Genomic DNA, 19,865 nt, shown 5'->3' with positions numbered 1-19,865 from the left:
TTATAGTTTAATTCCACAATTTTTAATAAAAATAATCCGGTCCATCAGAAAGAAATTATATAATAACAACGAAAAAACATTATATATGTATAAATAAAATGATAAAATATAAAAAAAAATTATCGATAATATATACAAATAAATTCACAACGCGCAGGTTTTATCCTAGTGTAATCATTATTTTAATGACTAGAGACTCATCTATGTACTGTATTACTAATGATGCTCTAATTAATCAAATTTTGAATGAAAATTAAGAATATAATGCTAATTTGATGTTATTAAGTAACTAACATTTACTCTACATTTTGTGGGTTATACTCTTTCCATTTGCAAGTATCTGGTGAAAGAAAGAGAGAGTGGATGACATAACAACAAAATCACATCTCATTTTATGATACTAAAAAAATATTTTAATTTTATAAAACAGAATAAATATTTTATAAAATATTTGTATCCGTGCGTGATATAATATGTATACCCTGGTTGGATCCGTCACTGCATGTCGTTTGTACTGCACCAAAAAGTAGATGGCTAGCATTATCAATATTAAAGCGACAGAGGGACTTGGTCTAGTTTGGACAAAATCTTTTGACAGTAAGCTAATCAATAATAGGATCTCAATATTCAATACATATTCAAGCTTTTTCAAACTATATGGCAATGTAGATTACAGACAGTCTCAACAGAAACTCTAGATTGCAAATAGATTTCTCTTTGTCTACAATATACTGGTGATAAGCACTCAACTGTATATGATTGATTATCATAGAGAACACACAGAATCGATTCACCAAATTTACTATCTCAGATGAAATCAACTTCTCCAAACTGAAGAACACACTCTTTAGAAACGCCTATTTGCAGAGAATAATCTATAACAATCTATTACTTATGTGATATCAACTGATAATCATCAATGATGACAAAAATATCTATTTATACTGTTGTTTTAATACAACCAACTATATCTTTGTAATTTCTATCCCTGCATTTTACTGAAGGTCTGATATATTTTTTTTAAAGAGACAAATTTTTTGAATAGATAAAAGGGCAAATCTCCAAAATAGCACCTTTCTAAGTTTATATCACAAAAATAGCACTCAAAAATTAAAATGACCAAAATAGCACCTTTCAAAGTTTATCCTTTGAAAATTTTAATTTTTTTATTTTTCAAAATTTGAAATCTTATCCCCAAAACCTCATTTCTCAACTCTAAACCCTAAACTCTAAACTCTAAACCCTAAACCCTAAACCCTAAACCATAAACCATAAACCCTAAACCCTAAACTCTAAACCCTAAACCCTAAACCCTAAACCCTAAAATCTAAACCCTAAACCCTAAACCCTAAACCCTAAATCCTAAACCCCACCCTTTAACTTTAAACCCTAAGTTTGTGACTTTTGATAAAACATTAAGTGCTATTTTTGTGACTTTTGACCTTGAGTGCTAGTTTGGAAACAAAAACTTGATTTAGTGCTATTTTTGTCTTTTTCTCTAGATAAAAAGTGGAAATGATAGATTTAGTTTAAGAAAATGAAGAGCACTTGAACAGAATTACACAAATCACCAAAGAAGAATCAAAGACATAATCTGGAAAGGCTTAAGACTGACTACTTCTGCCTCTTGTAGATCTTAGCCAAGAAGGATTTGAGCACTGCTTGGATAGCTTTACTTTTGTGAGCCTCAATCACTCCAGTCAGCTTCTCGTAGCTTTTGCTCTCATACTCCTTGAACACTCCCTATCATGTTCATAAACATCATCAAAATTAGAATAGCACACATATGTTAGTTGTGTAATGTTCCAACTAGTTTCAAACCTCAAGGTCAAGCTCTTTGTAAAGCTCCTTCACTTTAGCAACGTTTGATGGGTCTGGTTTACCGTAGTTCTCCTACAATATAAGACCAAAACTCTCTTTCACGTTCCAAAATGCAAAACCTTTTGTTGAAAAAAAAAACAATAAGGTTCTTACATATAATATCTCAGTTTGTTCTTTGCTGCAGCGTTCCAATGCCTTTACCACCAACCAGGAGCATTTAAAGTCTTCTATATCAGTTCCTATCTGCATTATCAAACGTTACCAATATGCTTGCATCAAGTGAGCATACTAATACAGCCAAACAAGTCCGAAAAAAACAAACCTTGCCAAGTGTCTCTGGATCAGCAAAACAATCCAGATAATCATCCTGCAAAAAGAACAAGAACTTTCAAGCTCTTGGCATTAGCCTAACAAATAGCTCTCATGAATACATAGAAGCAAAACTACCTGCACTTGGAAGTAGATCCCCATGTCAACAAGAACATTCTTCACATCAATATGGTTTTCCAAGTTCTCGCCCGCCATAAGTAACGCACAAGCAACCTTAAAAGTAGTCAAACAAAGCTCGTTACAGAAACATCTAAAAAAATAATAGAGTCTATAGAATGAGTACAAGAATATTTCTACTCACAGGGAGATAAAATGAGTAATAAGCCGTTTTGTATTGGACAATACGCCGGTGACTGCATGTTGGAAAACCATTTCAATAACTCAGAAAACGTACTGCCTTTCATATTCAAATATTTTTGAAACGCACACACTACTTCGACTCACATTGGCAATGAGTACTTGGCCAAATCCTTTTCGCCTTCGAAGGTGGTGATCAGATCAATCATCTGGCCGCAAGCTGTTTGCATCTCTACCTAAAATATATATATATAAAAAAAGAATAGACTAGGATAATAAATTAATTATCAATGCTTCAGCTCAGTGTAAAAAGAGTGTAGACAGATTATTACCTCATTAAAGAGATCAACGAGGTCAACATAGTAAGGCTTTCCCCTGAAATGCTTCTTGAGGATCCTGTGGATGTGATTGCGAAGTAAGATCCCGTCGTTGATGGCAACCATACCAACCTGAGGAACTCTGAACCAGCAAGGTTGTCCACGTCGAGTGACAGAGTTATCCATAATGTCATCAAGCACAAGGAAATAAGCTTGAAGCTGAAACACAACACAACAACAAGAGATTAAGATAGGAGGGTATCTAATCTAGCTAGAGATTCAAAAAAAAAGGTTGAACCTTTAACATACCCATTCGATGCACCAACCAAGAGCACACGAGAGAAAAACCTCTTCCTCGGTCAAATCTTCACCTTCCTTCAAAAGCTTGAAGCTGTCCACGACTGAGAGACCACGATTCAGCTTCCCTCCAGGTACATTGTAATCCAACATCTACAAACAAAGACAGAATCAAGATATGGGTCGGGAGAGGATCTGAGCATCTAAAAGAGTTACCTTTTCGACCCAGAGACGTGATGCATCGGTGAATTCGAAGGAAGGGTCGTGAAGGAGGTCGGATTTGAGGGTGGAGTAGACGTTGAGGAAGGTTGACTTGAGATCCGCCATTGAAGAGGAGGAGGAAAGGTGCCTACTTTGGATACGACGATAGGGACTGGATCCACGAGGAGGCCTGAGACGTAAATGCAGCACAGCCTTTATTGTGATTCTCAGATTCCTACAACAACCACTCACACTCATTTAGCTTTCTTTCCGAAAATACCCTTTGTCTTTCCTCTTATTTACGACCTGTGCCACCTACTTCCCCCAAGACAGTCGGAGTTGTTGTTCTCCAACTCCCACTTTAACACTTGACTTGTCAAGGCAAAAGCCAGTGCAGCCAATAATAATTTTCTAATTTTAATTTAATTAAGAAAGAGGCTGAGAGAAGCCCATATGATAATGGGCCTTTTCAGATGCCACGCCGTCGTGTTTGGTCGGGGCATGTTTTGGTCACTTGGAGGACTAAGCGACCTGGGAATTTTACTTTATACATGCATGTTCCGCGTCGTTTGATCCGGTGCAACGCGGGTGTGGATCGATAGATTTAAAAAAAATTAATTTGCGGATAAGTGTATTTTAAGTGAAGCGAATGCAAGTGCGGTCAGCAGAATTTAAGTTTCGGATATCGCCAGCCCTCAATTTTTTTGTAAAAATAGTTTTTTCTTTAAAAATACATTTTCATAAAAATAGATAAAACACGAGGAGCAAGTTAACTCATTAAAGTGAAGTTTGATGAGTTAAGGAAAAAAAAAAACATATCGAGCTTAGGAATGTTTTCGTATTATTATTAGGAAATGATGTAGCTTCGCCCATAGGAAAAGATGTAGCTTCGTCCTATATAAAGAGTTCTCATAGAGAGATGTTCCATCAAGAGAAACACATTGAGAGATTTAGTTTTGAGAGAGTTTCTAAATCTAATATGAAGAGAAGTTCTTATAATCTTTGTGTTTGTGCAACTTTAATTGGTATCAGAGCTCCAGATTTCGAAGATCGTTTACAAGAGGAGTTGTAACTCGATCAAAACATGGGAGACAATAACAATTCTCAAGGACGTGATAAAGGTCTGGAGATGAAGAAGGACATACGATGTCTGATCCTATCATCGACCAACTACACCGTATGGTCGATGCGAATGAAAGTGATGCTTCGTTTATACGATGTTTGGGATACGATTGATCCATGGAGCGATGATGCAAAGAAGGACAATATGGCGATTGCTCTAATCTTTCAATCAGTCCCGGAAGCGCTAATACTTCAGATAGGAGGGCATGATACATCGAAGAAGATTTGGGAAGCTATCAAATCTTGTAACCTAGGTGCTGATCGCATGAGAGAAGCGAGGTTACAGACTTTGATGTCTGAGTTCGACAAACTGAAGATGGCAGACACAGACACGGTGGATGACTACACATGAAAACTTTCAGGCTTAGCATCGAGAGCAGCCGCGTTTGGAGAGATAATGGAAGCATCGAAGATGGTAAAGAAGTTTCCGAAGGGACTTCCAAGAACAAAGTTCATTCACATCGTAGATTCGTTAGAACAAGTGTTGGATCTAAATTCAACGGGGTTCGAAGATATTGTTGGGAGATTGAAGGCTTTCGATGAACACATAAAAGAAGAAACCCAAGATGAAGGTCAATCGAAGCTCATGTTTGGAAAGAATGATACGCAAGGTAATGAAAGCCATAACAACTCGCAAGGAAGAGTCAGAGGTAGAGGTTATGGTGGAAGAGGAAGAGGATGAGGAAGGTCTAATGGTTCTGATGGTCATAACAAAGGAGGAGAAGCTTCAGACAAGACCAAGAAGGACTACTCTAAGGTTAGATGTTGGAGATGTGACAAGATGGGGCACCTCGTGTCACATTGTCCTACACGACCAAGAGAAGAAGCTAACATAACAAAAATACAAGAAGTAGATGCATTATATATGCATGAAGTAGTATTCCTCAACGAAGAGAGAGTGTTTCCTAAGAGGTTTGATGAATGCGATGAAAATACGAGTGTATGGTACCTTGACAATGGTGCAAGAAACCATATGACAGGCAAGAAAGAGTTCTTCTCAAACCTAGACGAGAGCATCAAAGGCAAAGTCAAATTCGGTGATGGATCAAACGTTGAGATTGTTGGGAAAGGTTCAATCACATTCATCGAAAAAACAGGGGAGACAAGAGCACTCAAAGATATCTACTACATCCCAAGTCTTAAACACAATATCATAAGTATTGGACAAGCAACAAGATGGGTTGTGAAGTTAATATGAAAGAAGACTTACTGATGCTGAAAGATCCCCGTGGAAGGCTATTAGTACAAGTCGCAAGGCAACCAAACCGATTGTACAAGACGCCAATGGAGGTTGAATATCCGAAGTGTATTAAAATACAAGAAACTGATGTTACATGGACGTGGCATGCGGGGGTAGGACATGTGAACTTTGGAGTCATGAAGAATATGGTAGACAAGGAGATGGTAGTAGGGATGCTTCAGGTGATACATGAGAAAGATGTGTGCAGCGCCTGCTTGGTTGGGAAGCAAACTCGGAAGTCTTTCCCGCCTAAAGCAAAGTATCGAGCATCACACGCATTGGAGTTGGTACATGGTGACTTGTGCGGTCCGACATCACCATCAACACCAGCAAACAATAGATATGTATTCGTCTTAATTGATGATTACTCAAGATATATGTGGACGATGCTGCTAAGAGAGAAGAGTGAAGCGTTCGATCGGTTCAAAAAAGTTCAAGGAGTACGTGGAGAATCAAACGAAGCTCAAACTCAAGACTTATTCGCACTGATAGAGGAGGAGAGTTCACATCTTCTGAGTTCATTCGTTTTTGTGAATAAAACGGTGTAACTTGTTATCTCACCGCACCGTATACACCACAACAAAACGGTGTGGTCGAGAGAAGAATGGAACACTAATGGAGATGACTAGAAGTTTGATGAAAACTATGAAGATTCCTAATCAGCTATGGGGGAAGCAGTACATCATTCAACGTATATCATCAACCGCATTGCTACAAAGGCTTTGGAAAACAAAACTCCATACGAAGGCTTATTTGTTAGGAAACCAAACATTGAGCATCTAAGGATCTTCGGCTGCATCGCTTTTGCAAAAATCAATGCTCCACATCTTAGTAAGCTCGATGATCGATCAAGAATGATAATCAATCTCGGGATAGAGCCTGGTTCAAAAGCTTATAGGCTCTATGTTCCTGTCACGAAGAAGATTATTGTTAGTAGAGACGTAATCTTCGATGAGAAGAAGAGTTGGACAACAACAATGATTACAAACGATGAACCGGGAGCTCTCAAACTTCCTCATATCGATGTTACAGAAGAAGGAGATGGTGATGAGCATCAAGATCACCAACACCATGAAGAGGAAAACAATAATGAAGAAGAAGAAGTTGTAGATGCAGGTGAACAAGAGCAAGTAGCAGAGAACAACGATGCAAACCAAGACCAGCATGTAACATTAAGATATGGTCGTAACATCAGTAAACCAAAGCAGTTCGATGATTACATTCTACTCGCCGAAGTTGAAGGTGGTAGACTCTTGCTTACCATAGATGGTGACCAGAAAGTTAAACGAAGCTGCAGAAATACAAGCTTGGATCGATGCAATGAAGGCATATATCGAATCTATCATCAAAAACAAGACCTGGAAGCTCGTCAAGAAGCCGGCAGGTGTGAAACCGATAGGTTTGAAGTGGATTTATAAGATCAAGAGGAATTCAGATGAAACGGTGATCAAATACAAAGCAAGGCTAGTTGCAAAAGGCTACGTGCAACAACAAGACATAGACTTCGACGAAGTGTTTGCACTAGTTGCTCGGATAGATACCATACGACTACTCTTGGCGTTAGCAACGACCAATGGATGGGAGATCCATCACTTGGATGTAAAAACTGCGTTCCTAAATGGAGACTTAAACGAGGATGTATACGTAACTCAGCCAGAAAGTTTTGAAGAGAAAGGTAAAGAGAATCACATATACAAACTCAGCAAAGCTCTATACGGTTTACGTCAAGCGCCGAGAGCTTGAGAGCTTGGAACATCAAACTCGACCGTGTTCTCAAGGAGATGGAGTTCACGAAGTGCACCAAGGAACTTTCGGTATATTAAAAGAAAGATAAGGGAGAGCTTCTGATCATAGATATATACATCGATGACTTGTTTGTAACAGGGACTTCTGATATCTTGCATATTTTCATTGTCTTATTCATTCACCCATGTGCATTTTGATCATATAGACTAGGATTTCGCCATGTTTAGGTTGCATTTTGCAAACATGAGTCCTTATCAGGTATTGGAGTACCACATGAAGTTTTTGGAGACATTTGGGTGCATTTGGAGCTCAAAAGAGGTGAAAAAGGTGATCATTGGACGAGCAGTGCATGGGAGCGACCTCACCGGAGCGACACCGTGAAGTCGCTGTGACACCCTTTCAGAGCGACTTGACCGGAGCGACGCAGCGAGGTCGCTCGCGTCTCCATCACCCAGAGCGACTTGACCAGAGCGACGCAGCGAGGTCGCTCGCGTCTCCATCACTCGGAGCGACGTGACCAGAGCGATGTAGCGAGGTCGCTCGCGAAGAGCGACCCAGAGCGACGTCTCGCAGCAACCTCTCCAGGTCGCTCCCGAAGCCTGGAGCGACCTCTCGGAGCGACTACTAGAGGTCGCTGCGCGACGTCTGATTACTCGAATTCATTTCTACTCAAGGGCCTTTTGGTCATTTTATTATGCACGTTTTTACTTCTGAAAACCTATGTTTTAAGTACTCTTGGCAGCCACCAGACATATTATCTTTATTCTAAGAAAAAACCTTTGGAAAGTTCATCTCTTGAATCATCTAGTTATTGCAATTCTGTTTTTCCAATTCGTTGTTGTATCCCTCTGTATGATTAATCTGAAATCCAAAATGGGTTTAAGAGGAATCATGAAGAGTAGTGAGTAATCACCATTTGAATTCATGGGTTAGGAAGATTAATGGTGATTAGGTTAGAGCTAGGATGTTTTAGAGTAGATCATTCCAAAACCTTGCTAGTAGAGTAATGATAATGCATCTTCTGAGTTAGCTTCTCAAAAGTTGATCTTTAGGCATTTTCCACCCAAAAGGTGTTCGATGAAATGCCTGAAACAACTCTTCTAAGCTTTTAGCATATTTTGCCAAAGACATTTGTTGTTAGAAATGCTAAGATAGCCTTAGACCTATTAGTAATGATTGCTTCCATATTATTCAACCGAAGACATTTGTTGTTTGAAATGTGTTAGTAAATGAACATTCATCTAGACATAGAGTTTGTTTAGATTCGTGTCTAAGCTTAAGGTAGATAGTTTGATTGCTCGTTTGCCATCCTTAGTTCGAAACTTGAACACCCAAGGTCTAATTCCTATGCCCATGAGTTCTCATTTCCTTAGTTAAGAAAGTCAACTCAATTACCGTTTTTATTATTCTGAAACTGCATTAGTAATAATCATTAGTTTAGAAAACCTTTAAAATCATCGGTTGCACTTAGATTAAGTAAGTACTTGCATTCTCAGTGCTTGAAATCCCTTAGAATTGGTTCGACAATCATTTATACTACAACATTTGTCCTACGAGCCTTGAAAACTCCTAATATCAAATTGGCGCCGTTGCCAAACTCTAAGTGGATTTGAACATTGAGATTTAGTCATTTGCTTGAGAGTAAGTCATTTTTATTTTCTTTAGTTACTGATTCTCTTTCTTCACCTCCCTTTAATTTACATGTGTATGAACTTGAGGAGCAGGGGTCCATCAAACCTAGTTCCAAGAGCCGCAGACATCAGAGCTTTAGAGAGAGAGTGTGCTAGAAAGAGAAGAGAAGAAGAGCAACAGTCTCACTTGCAGAGATTGGATACAGATATGGGAGACATACCTCAAAATGATGCCAACAACGTTCCACATAACCAACAGCGAGCAGCTAGACCCATTGGCACTTATGACCGCCCCAACATTCATGGTCATAGATTGGGAATCCGAGCACCAGCTGTAGCAGCCAACAACTTTGAGATCAAATCAGGACTCCTCAACGTGATCGAGAACAACAAGTACCATGGCTTGGCTCTAGAGGACCCATTTGATCACTTGGACAGGTTCGACAGCTACTGTGGGTTGTCAAAAACCAATGGTGTGTCTGAGGATGCCTTAAAGCTGAAGTTATTCCCTTTCTCTCTAGGGGATAAGGCACGACAGTGGGAGAAGTCTCTACCAAGTGACTCAATCACCACTTGGGATGACTGCAAGAAAGCTTTCTTGGAAAAGTTCTTCTCTACTTCAAGAACTGCTAAGCTGAGAAATGAGATCTCCAGTTTTCAACAGAAAGGCTTAGAAGGCTTCAGTGAAGCCTGGGAGAGATTCAAGGGCTACCAAGCTCATTGCCCACACCATGGTTTCTCCAAGGAGAGCTTGCTGAGCACATTCTACCGTGGTGCTCTGCCTAAGTACAGGGCCAGACTGGATACAACTAGCAATGGGTTCTTCTTGGGGAGAACTGAGGAAGATGCAGAAGAGCTGGTTGACAATATGGTAAAGAGTGATGCTGTCTACAGTGGAGACCACGACAGAGGCAGTCGAACAGATGACAAGCAGACGAGGAGGGAGTTAAAGGCTCTCCAGGATAAGATTGACATTCTCATTGCTGATAAGGCCACCTAGCAGTAGCTGCACTTTGTTGGTAACCCAAACAAGGAAGCCACACCTGTGGTCCAGGAAGTAGATGGTTTGGAAGGGCAAGAAGAGCTGTGCTTCATCAACAACAATGGTAGCTGGTACAAGAAAGAGCCAAACTTTCAGTACAACAACTACCAACAGAGATCTTACTCCAACAACCAACAGAGTGGTTATCAGCCTCGGAACAACCAGCAAGGCAGCTATCAGCCTCAACAAAACCCTCCTCCCGGTTTCAACAACAAAGGACAACAACCTGCCCAACAACAACCTACAACTTCTACCTCTACTCCTCCAGTCAGCAGCACTGATGCCCTACTGAAACAAATCTTGGAGTTTCAGACAAGAAGTGAGAAGCATGTTGGCTATGAGTTGAAAAACCTACACGCAAAGATTGATGGAAGCTACAATGAGCTCAACAACAAGTTCAGAACCTTGGAGAACCAGTTTGCTGCCATGAACACTCAACAAAATCGCCAACAAGGTTCTTTACCTGGAAAATCTGAGCAAAACCCCAAGGAGACCATGAAAGCTATCACCCTCAGGAGTGGTAAGGAGTTACCTCAGAAAGCTCTCACCAAGGATGCTGAGAAACAAGGTGAGGGGGTTGCCATCAACATAGATGATGAAGTGGTGATTGTTGATGAGAAAATCAATGATGAAATCTTGGAGAAGATTGTGGAAGCGAAAGGTAAAGGAAAGGTTGGGGAAGAGAAGAAAACAGTGAAAGATGGTGAAGTTGTTGCTCCAGTGATATATGGTGTTTTATACATCTTGTATACATGCTTTTAAATTGGTTTTCAAGTCTTTATCGAGTCTTTCTATTCCTTTTGGAGTCATTACAGGTCTGGAGTTGCATTGGATGGGAGATGGACCCGCTGAAACAAAAGAGGCAGAAAACAATGCAATTTGGTGGTTTTCACGCAGAACAGTCAGATAGCGGAGCAACCCGAGTGACTGTTCCGAGTGAGTGTTCCAGCGGCAGAGATTTTTAAGGAAACTACAATCATTACGGGATTTGCCCTAATTATCCCTATTTTCTCTCCCAGCCGCCTGTGGCTTTGATATATCATATTTTCTGTTTCTCTTTACCATACTACGCTATTCTAGACAGAAGAAAACCATTGGAGACTTTTGTGCTTTTGGATTGTAAAGGGAGAAGGCTCCATCTCTCTCACCATAGAGAAGATTATCCTGAACCCTCTTTCTATCTGTTTTATTATGCAGTTTCATTCAGGATCTATGTCTTTGATTGCTTGCATCATGATTGAGTAGTGATCTAGCTCGCCTAGGGTTTTTAGGGTGTTGAAATATGAGCTAAACATAGATAAGCTATTCTTGATTATTCTTCATCCATACTATTCTTAAGGCTTCCATTAATCTGATCACTTGATGTTAGATCCTAAGTTTATCGCCTAGCTAACCGCTTAGGAGATAGCTTGACATGTATTGAATGAGCTTAGTATCCCTAATCAGTGAAAGTAGATATTAGGGTAGTAAGTAAACTGATCGGACCTGATCTCTAAGGCTTGCAGTCGTTTCTCATCTCAACGACAGTTAGATGATGGGATCGACCAGCAAAGAGATCACCACCACGACAGTGGGGTGTTCCAGCTGAGTGATCCGAGTTCTAGAAAGCACTGCATCGCGCTTGAATAATTGTTTGGCTCTTGCTCAACACCCAATGAAATACCCTAGGCTAGCTTCTTGTTAAATTGAATCAAACTCTAGTTTACTTGTTTTCCGCGTCACCAATTGAATTGAAAACCATTTTCTTCTTAGCTTGTCATTGAAATTTATAAGAGTAAAGTGTAGACTGGTCCTCTGGATTGAATCTAAAGTACTATAATCACAACTGTTAACTTGGCAGTAGCAAGGATTCATATTTAGTGTATCAAGTTTTGGCGCCGTTGCGACGGGGACCAGATTTTTTTTACCTCTACTTTTCAGTTTCATTTTAAGTCTAAGATATCTAACTCGCCTCTGTTTCTTTGTCACAGCTAATGATCCAGGTGCATGACCAGTAGACATACTCGGAGCAACGCACAAGGACCATTGCATCAGCTCACCAACGAAGAATTAGCGAGATTAGAACGTCAGAACCGTCAACAACCAAGGCAAACTGACACCACTATGGGTGATCACGCCAATCAGGATGATCTCGCTGCGGCTATGGCACTCATGCAGCAGCAGATGCAAAAAATGCAGCAGACCATCCAAGCTCAGCAGGATGCTGCTGAACAGGCTGCTCTCGCGCAGCAGGAACAATAGGCGCAGACTGTTCCAATCGGGCAGAGAAACCTTCCGCGTAACATCCCTACTACGGGCTCTGCCATTGTTCCTCCACTCTGCACCAGGCAGGACTTCGAGATCAAGCCTGCTTTGATTGGTCTAGTACAGAGAAAGGTGTTCTCTGGTCTCTCTACAGAAATTCCAATGGAGCATATTGAGAGCTTCGAAAAAGTCTGTAGTTTCACTCGCGTGAATGGTGTTCCACCAGACTACATCACGTGCATGTTATTCCCATTCTCTCTTGATGGAAAAGCTGCACGGTGGTTGAACTCTCTCCCTACCGACTCTCTCACTTCATGGGAACAGGTCCGATCAGCGTTCCTTGGCCATTTCTACTCTAAGGTGAGAACAGCTGCATTGAGGAACAAGATCACCTCCTTCAGACAGCTCACTGATGAGCCTTTCTGTGACACATGGGAGCGCTTTAATGACTATCGCAGAGAATGTCCTCACCATGGATTTGATGATGATTACCTCCTGGACATTTTCTATGATGGAGTGGACTGGAAATACCAAGGTGCTCTGAACCCTGCGAGCAATGGAGACTTCATGACTCAAACCACTGATGGAGCGTTTAAGCTGATTGAGAACATGGCTGCTAGCTCAGCTAATAAGAAAGAGGAGAGTGATTGCTCCATGAAAGGGAACAGTTCTGACACCCAGAAAATAGATGAGCTGACTGCCAAGGTTGATCAACTACTGAAAAACAACCAAGGGCACGTCTTCAGCATGGAGAAAGCTACGGCCGGACATATTCAGAACCATAACAAGCGACAACCGCAGAGCAATCAGCAAGCTGTTCCAGCTAACGAGAACAATCAACCAGATGAGCTGCAAAGTCTGGGTATGATGATGCAACAGCTGTTGCAGGGTCAGCAGGTTCAGGCCAAGGTGTTGAATCAGGTAACCACAGAAATTGACACCAGGATGGGCAACATGTTCACTGAGCTGAATAACAAGTATGACAATCTTGCGATCCATATGAGAAAGATCGATGTTCAGCTTGCTCAAACAGTTGAGAGTGTCAAGAGGCAACAAGAGACGCTCCCTGGAAGAACTGATAAAAATCCAAGGACTGAGCACTGTAATGCAGTAGAGCAGCCGTTTGCTGAGACTATTCTAGTCGCATAAGAGAACACGGAGCAGTCTGCTAGCTCTGAAGTGATTGCTCCTCGCGAACCTGCTGAAACTCCACCAGTCCGAGTTTATGTTCCTAAGGTTCCCTATCCAATTCCACCTAGACATCTGATGGATCCCATTGGTGAAGAGCAGCTGATAGGTTTTAACAAGATGGTGAGAAGGCTTCCTAAAGAACTTGCATTCGAAGATGCTCTGCAGATTCGTCCATTGCTCCAGTTCTTTAAAAACTGTAGAGAGACTCAAGAAGAGATCAAGGTCCTCTACACCAGAGCACTGTCTACGCCAGCACTGAAGGTATTGCCTAACGTTGATGATCCTGGAAAGTTTGTTTTCCCATGTTCCATCGCAGGAACAACCTTCAAGGACGCTCTTTGTGACTCTGGTTCTTGTGTGAATCTCATCTCAAAGGCTATATTGTAGACGATTTGGGTATTGCTGATGTTGAGCGTTCTCAGCTGACCCTGACCTTTGCAAACTCTTCCAGAGCAGTCCCATATGGAACCATCCGCAGCCTTCATGTTCAAGTAGGGGAATGCATTGTTCCTGCTGAGTTTCAAGTTGTTGAGATGAACAAGGATCATGAGATGCCTTTGATATTTGGAAGGACATTCATGGCTACTGTTGGAGCAACCATCGATATGCCCAACAAGAGAGTCTGCTTCTCCAACATCAACAAGAAAATTTTCTACAAGGCTGTACCCACCAGATCTTCCTCATCACACGCCTCTTGCATCTCAGTGTTTGATGTAGAAAAGCTAAAGGTTGTTCCAGAGAAGGAGCATGGTGATAAGGGTGAGAGGAGACTGTTCTTTGATGAAGAACCTAGCACTGATCCTACTAAATTCAGAGGGAATTCAAGGGTGAAACAGAAAGTCCAGAAGAAAAGGGTCAAGGGAGATCCTACAATGACTTTGATACCTCTCAAGTGTGATGGGAACTCCATTGAGTATGAGGTAAAGTGCAAGGGTACCTCTAAACCTTTCTCTAAAATCAGAGCTATTCTCACACATGAGCTGAAGGAGAAAGGAAAAGCAGCTGTGAAACATGTCTGATTGTGGAGCTTGTTTTGGAACAAGTCCTCATGATCAACCCGACTGATCCCTGTCACCAAGTCAAGTTAGTGACTTAAACCAAGCGCTTGGTGGGAGGCAACCCACTGGTAAGTGTAAATATAACTTGCTTTTGTTTTTGGTTGCTTATTTTCGTTTTAGTTTATTGAGTTTCAGGTCAAAAAGCATAAAAATTCGAGATACTTCAAAAATTCTGGGTTGCAGAAACGGAACAACCTACCCCCTGAAAAGAGCGGTTGTTCCAGGCGACCATCTGACGACAGAACACCCAGAATTTTCATGGAGTGCCTGCTCCACTCAGGTAAGTATCTCGACCCCAAAAAAAAAATGTTTATTCTTGTTTTCACCTTCTCTCTGATTTATTTTCACACCAGGGACGTTGTGAAGTAAGTCTGGGGGAGGGTTTTCGTCGTTTACTAACTCGTTTCTTTCTTTTGTTTTTCTTTTGTGTCAATTTGAGTCAGTCAAAATTTGTGGGAATTAGGCCCTTATTCCGTGTTGATCACTGACCACCTCGTGCTTTAGTTATCTTATTTAGTGACCTTAGCAGTGGCGAAAGACACACATGTGGACCTGGAACACCCTGACATATCTCACTTGATTCTCCAGATGTTCTCAGCCGATCAGGTTACACTGGGTAGACTTAACTCCACCTTACTTGAACCTAATCTTGACTGAAATCCTTCTTGTTATGGGCATTAGATCAGGGAAACGAGAACACACTCAGGACTTCTTATCCTTTTTATCCATCTTGCTGATCCTGAGTGGCTAGCTCATCTTTAGCTAGTTCCCACCCTGCACCTTAGATTTTATTCCACCTTCATGCATTTGTTTTTCAGTGTCATATGTGCAGATATGTGCAAAAAGGTCGGAGAGGAAAGGATCAACGCAGCCTCCTACTCGTTACTGCTCCAGAAATTATGGCAGAAAGGAGAACAAGCAGATTAAGGGAGCAACCGCTCCATAACCAATGAACTGCGCAAGAGCAGGGGTGGAGAACCAGGATGGTTGCGAAATCAGAACCACCAGTGGCACTCAGAACGATCATGTATGACCTCCTTCTTTGTCACATCACCATATCAGTCTTCAAAAAAAAAAAAAAAAAAAAAAAAAAAAAATAAGGGGATGAGATCAAAGAAATATGAGCCACTGGAAAGATCGAGCAAAGGAGTGGGTACCAAAAGGAAAGTGGAACGCAGAACAATCAGTTGGCTGTTCCATCATCAGAACAGTCGCACCAGATAGAGCAAAAACGAGTAGAGGCTGTGGACATCAATGGATCTATCCTCTCTTGTCATTTTGTGTGATATCCTGCATCCTCTTCAATGAAATGGTAGCCCCTAAACACTTTTAACTCCACCATTAAATAGCCTGTTCCACACCTAGACCGTCTACCCTGAATGATGCCTGTGATGAGAAGGTTACACTACTCTTAAATGAATGTAAGGAGTTCTGTCTCGATAGTGTTCCTTTTTCAGGTTTGAGATGAAGAGTATGGAGCCGATTTTTGAACAGCAGTCAGTGGGGTTCCGGTAAGGGTGTGTTGTCCTAGTTTTACTGCTTGTATGGTTCAGAGATTCGTGGTTAAAGTATGGTTGCTGAGAATAGGAGAGTTCCCACACTTTCAAACCTTTCTCCCTGTTCTTGATACTTGACATTGTTTGAGGACAAACAAGAATCTAAGTCTGGGGGAATTGATATATGGTGTTTTATACATCTTGTATACATGCTTTTAAATTGGTTTTCAAGTCTTTATCGAGTCTTTCTAGTCCTTTTGGAGTCATTACAGGTCTGGAGTTGCATTGGATGGGAGATGGACCAGCTGGAACAAAAGAGGCAGAAAACAATGCAATTTGGTGGTTTTCACGCAGAACAGTCAGATAGCGGAGCAACCCGAGTGACTGTTCCGAGTGAGTGTTCCAGCGGCAGAGATTTTTAAGGAAACTACAATCATTACGGGATTTGCCCTAATTATCCTTGTTTTCTCTCCCAGCCGCCTGTGGCTTTGATATATCATATTTTCTGTTTCTCTTTACCATACTACGCTATTCTAGACAGAAGAAAACCATTGGAGACTTTTGTGCTTTTGGATTGTAAAGGGAGAAGGCTCCATCTCTCTCACCATAGAGAAGATTATCCTGAACCCTCTTTCTATCTGTTTTATTATGCAGTTTCATTCAGGATCTATGTCTTTGATTGCTTGCATCATGATTGAGTAGTGATCTAGCTCGCCTAGGGTTTTTAGGGTGTTGAAATATGAGCTAAACATAGATAAGCTATTCTTGATTATTCTTCATCCATACTATTCTTAAGGCTTCCATTAATCTGATCACTTGATGTTAGATCCTAAGTTTATCGCCTAGCTAACCGCTTAGGAGATAGCTTGACATGTATTGAATGAGCTTAGTATCCCTAATCAGCGAAAGTAGATATTAGGGTAGCAAGTGAACTGATCGGACCTGATCTCTAGGGCTTGCAGTCGTTTCTCATCTCAACGACAGTTAGATGATGGGATCGACCAGCAAAGAGATCACCACCACGACAGTGGGGTGTTCCAGCTGAGTGATCCGAGTTCTAGAAAGCACTGCATCGCGCTTGAATAATTGTTTGGCTCTCGCTCAACACCCAATGAAATACCCTAGGCTAGCTTCTTGTTAAATTGAATCAAACTCTAGTTTACTTGTTTTCCGCGTCACCAATTGAATTGAAAACCATTTTCTTCTTAGCTTGTCATTTAAATTTATAAGAGTAAAGTGTAGACTGGTCCTCTGGATTGAATCTAAAGTACTATAATCACAACTGTTAACTTGACAGTAGCAAAGATTCATATTTAGTGTATCATCCAGCAAGTGAAAATTCTTTTGTTCCTCCTCCTTATGAACCCAAACTACCATTCCCTGGTAGATTCAAGAGGCAGCTGCTAGAGAAGTACAATGCCCATCATTGATGCTTTCATGCTAATTCCTCAATATAGTAAGTTCCTGAAAGATGTTGTAGCTGCAAAGAAGAAGGAAATGAAGGGCGTGGTGATTCTCACTCATGAGTGCAGTGCCATCATCCAGAGGCTTGTTGTTCCAAAGAAGCTAGAAGATCCAGGATGCTTCACATTACCTTGTGCTCTTGGACCTATGGTATTTGATAGATGTCTCTGCGATTTGGGAGCTAGTGTCAGCTTGATGCCTTTATCTGTTGCTAAGAAGCTTGGTTTTACTCAGTACAAGAAGTGTAGACTGTCTCTGGTATTGGCTGATCGTTCAGTGAAGTACCCGGTGGGTATCTTGGAGGACCTACCCGTTATGGTTGGAAAATATGAGATCCCTACAGACTTTGTGGTGCTTGAGATGGGTGAGGAAGCTGCAGATCCTTTAATCCTTGGAAGGCCTTTCTTAGCTACAGTAGGAGCAATTGTTAATGTGAAAGAGGGCAAGATTGATCTCCACTTGGGTAAAGGGCATGTTCTTCACTTTGACATCAAGGAGGTAATGAAGAAACCAACAGTTCAAGGGCAAGTTTTCTACATTGAAGAGATGGATGCCATTGCTGATGAGCTCCTTGAAGAATTGTCAATAGAAGACCCTCTACAGCATGCTTTGACGATAGAGAGGCCAGCTGAAGTGATTCAGAACCTGGAGAGTGCTACATATGGGATGATGTTGGATTCACACAGAGGATTTGGTAGTAATTATCAGTATGAGGAGCTGCCTCAAATTGTCCATCAGGAAGCCTCGGTCATTCAACAAGGGGACACCCAGCAAAACGACTGGAGCGAACTTAAGGCGCCTAAGGTGGAGCTTAAACCTCTCCCCAATGGTGTAAGGTATGCATTTCTTGGTCCTAATGGAACTTATCCAGTCATTATGAGTAGTAAACTTACTGAAACTGAGCTATCTAAACTTTTGAAAACACTTAAAAGATTTAGAAAAACAATAGGTTACTCACTTGATGACATCAATGGAATATCACCCTCTTTGTGCATGCATAGGATACATCTTGAGGATGAATCAATGACTTCTATCGAGCATCAAAGAAGGTTAAATCCTAACCTGAAGGATGTTGTAAAGAAAGAGATTCTTAAACTCTTAGATGCTGGTGTTATCTACCCTATCTCAGATTCTAAATGGGTATCTCCTGTGCATGTTGTGCCAAAAAAGGGTGGTATAACTGTGATTAAAAATGATAAGGATGAATTGATACCAACAAGAACAGTCACTGGGCATAGGATGTGTATTGATTATCGCAAACTGAACTCTGCATCTAGAAAAGATCATTTTCCACTTCCATTTATTGATCAGATGCTTGAGAGACTTGCAAATCATCCATTCTATTGTTTTCTTGATGGATATTCAGGATTCTTCCAGATCCCCATACATCCCAATGATCAAGAGAAAACAACATTCACATGTCCTTATGGTACCTTTGCATATCGAAGAATGTCATTTGGTCTATGTAATGCTCCAGCTACCTTTCAAAGGTGCATGATGTCGATCTTTTCTGATCTGATTGAGGATGTTGTGGAGGTGTTCATGGATGATTTCTCTGTCTATGGATCTTCGTTTTCTGCTTGTTTGTCAAATTTATGCAGGGTCCTACAGAGATGTGAAGACACCAACCTTGTGCTGAACTGGGAGAAGTGTCACTTCATGGTAAAAGAAGGGATTGTGCTGGGGCATAAGATTTCAGAGAAGGAGATTGAGGTGGATAAGGCCAAAATCGATGCTATGGTTGGTTTGCCCCCACCAAAGACAGTGAAAGACATCCGAAGTTTTCTCGGTCATGCTGGGTTTTACAGGAGATTTATAAATGACTTCTCCATGATCACTAGACCATTGACCAAGCTGATGTGAAAAGAAGCCACCTTCAGCTTTGATGTGGAGTGTCTAAAAGCCTTCAAGAAGCTGAAAGGTGAACTCATCAGTGCTCCAATTGTCCAGCCACCAAATTGGGATCCCCCCTTTGAGATCATGTGTGATGCTAGTGATTATGCTGTGGGAGCTGTTTTGGGGCAGAAGAAAGATGGCAAGACCCATGTGATCTACTACGCGAGCCAAACCCTGAATGATGCTCAGATGAGATATGCCACAACAGAGAAGGAGATGCTAGCCATTGTCTTTGCCTTTGAGAAGTTCAGAAGCTACTTGGTGGGATCTAAAGTCATTGTCTACACAGATCATGCTGCGTTGAGACACCTTTTGGCGAAGAAGGATGCAAAGCCCATGCTCTTGAGATGGATTCTTTTGCTGCAAGAGTTTGATTTAGAGATCAAGGACAAGCCAGGAGTTGAGAATGGTGTAGCTGATCACTTATCCAGGCTGAGAGTGGAGTCTGGCATTCCCATTGACGAAGGACTCC

General features: G+C 41.2%; 1 protein-coding gene and 2 non-coding genes across 3 annotated transcripts; all 3 read right to left on the bottom strand.

Moving 5' to 3' along the window:
- Positions 1-1,473: 1,473 nt before the first annotated feature.
- LOC106381942 (farnesyl pyrophosphate synthase 2-like) lies at positions 1,474-3,579 on the bottom strand. Its single transcript, XM_013821880.3, has 10 exons — positions 3,279-3,579; positions 3,075-3,215; positions 2,781-2,984; positions 2,596-2,684; positions 2,453-2,504; positions 2,269-2,364; positions 2,144-2,188; positions 1,975-2,064; positions 1,822-1,893; positions 1,474-1,743 (listed from the first exon to the last, which is right to left on the bottom strand). The coding sequence occupies exons 1-10, from the start codon at positions 3,519-3,521 to the stop codon at positions 1,615-1,617; spliced, it is 1,161 nt and encodes a 386-aa protein (XP_013677334.2). The 5' UTR covers positions 3,522-3,579; the 3' UTR covers positions 1,474-1,614.
- Positions 3,580-9,633: 6,054 nt separating this feature from the next.
- On the bottom strand, positions 9,634-9,740 carry LOC125582576. Its single transcript, XR_007320033.1, has one exon. It is a non-coding gene; the product is annotated as a small nucleolar RNA R71 (small nucleolar RNA).
- Positions 9,741-12,660: 2,920 nt separating this feature from the next.
- LOC125582754 lies at positions 12,661-12,767 on the bottom strand. The gene has a single exon (XR_007320208.1). It is a non-coding gene; the product is annotated as a small nucleolar RNA R71 (small nucleolar RNA).
- Positions 12,768-19,865: the final 7,098 nt, after the last annotated feature.

Source organism: Brassica napus, chromosome C2, assembly GCF_020379485.1.
Source record: "Brassica napus cultivar Da-Ae chromosome C2, Da-Ae, whole genome shotgun sequence".
Classification (NCBI taxonomy): domain Eukaryota; kingdom Viridiplantae; phylum Streptophyta; class Magnoliopsida; order Brassicales; family Brassicaceae; genus Brassica; species Brassica napus.
Note: the sequence above shows the minus strand (reverse complement) of the source record. Positions and strands in the feature narration are given on the sequence as shown.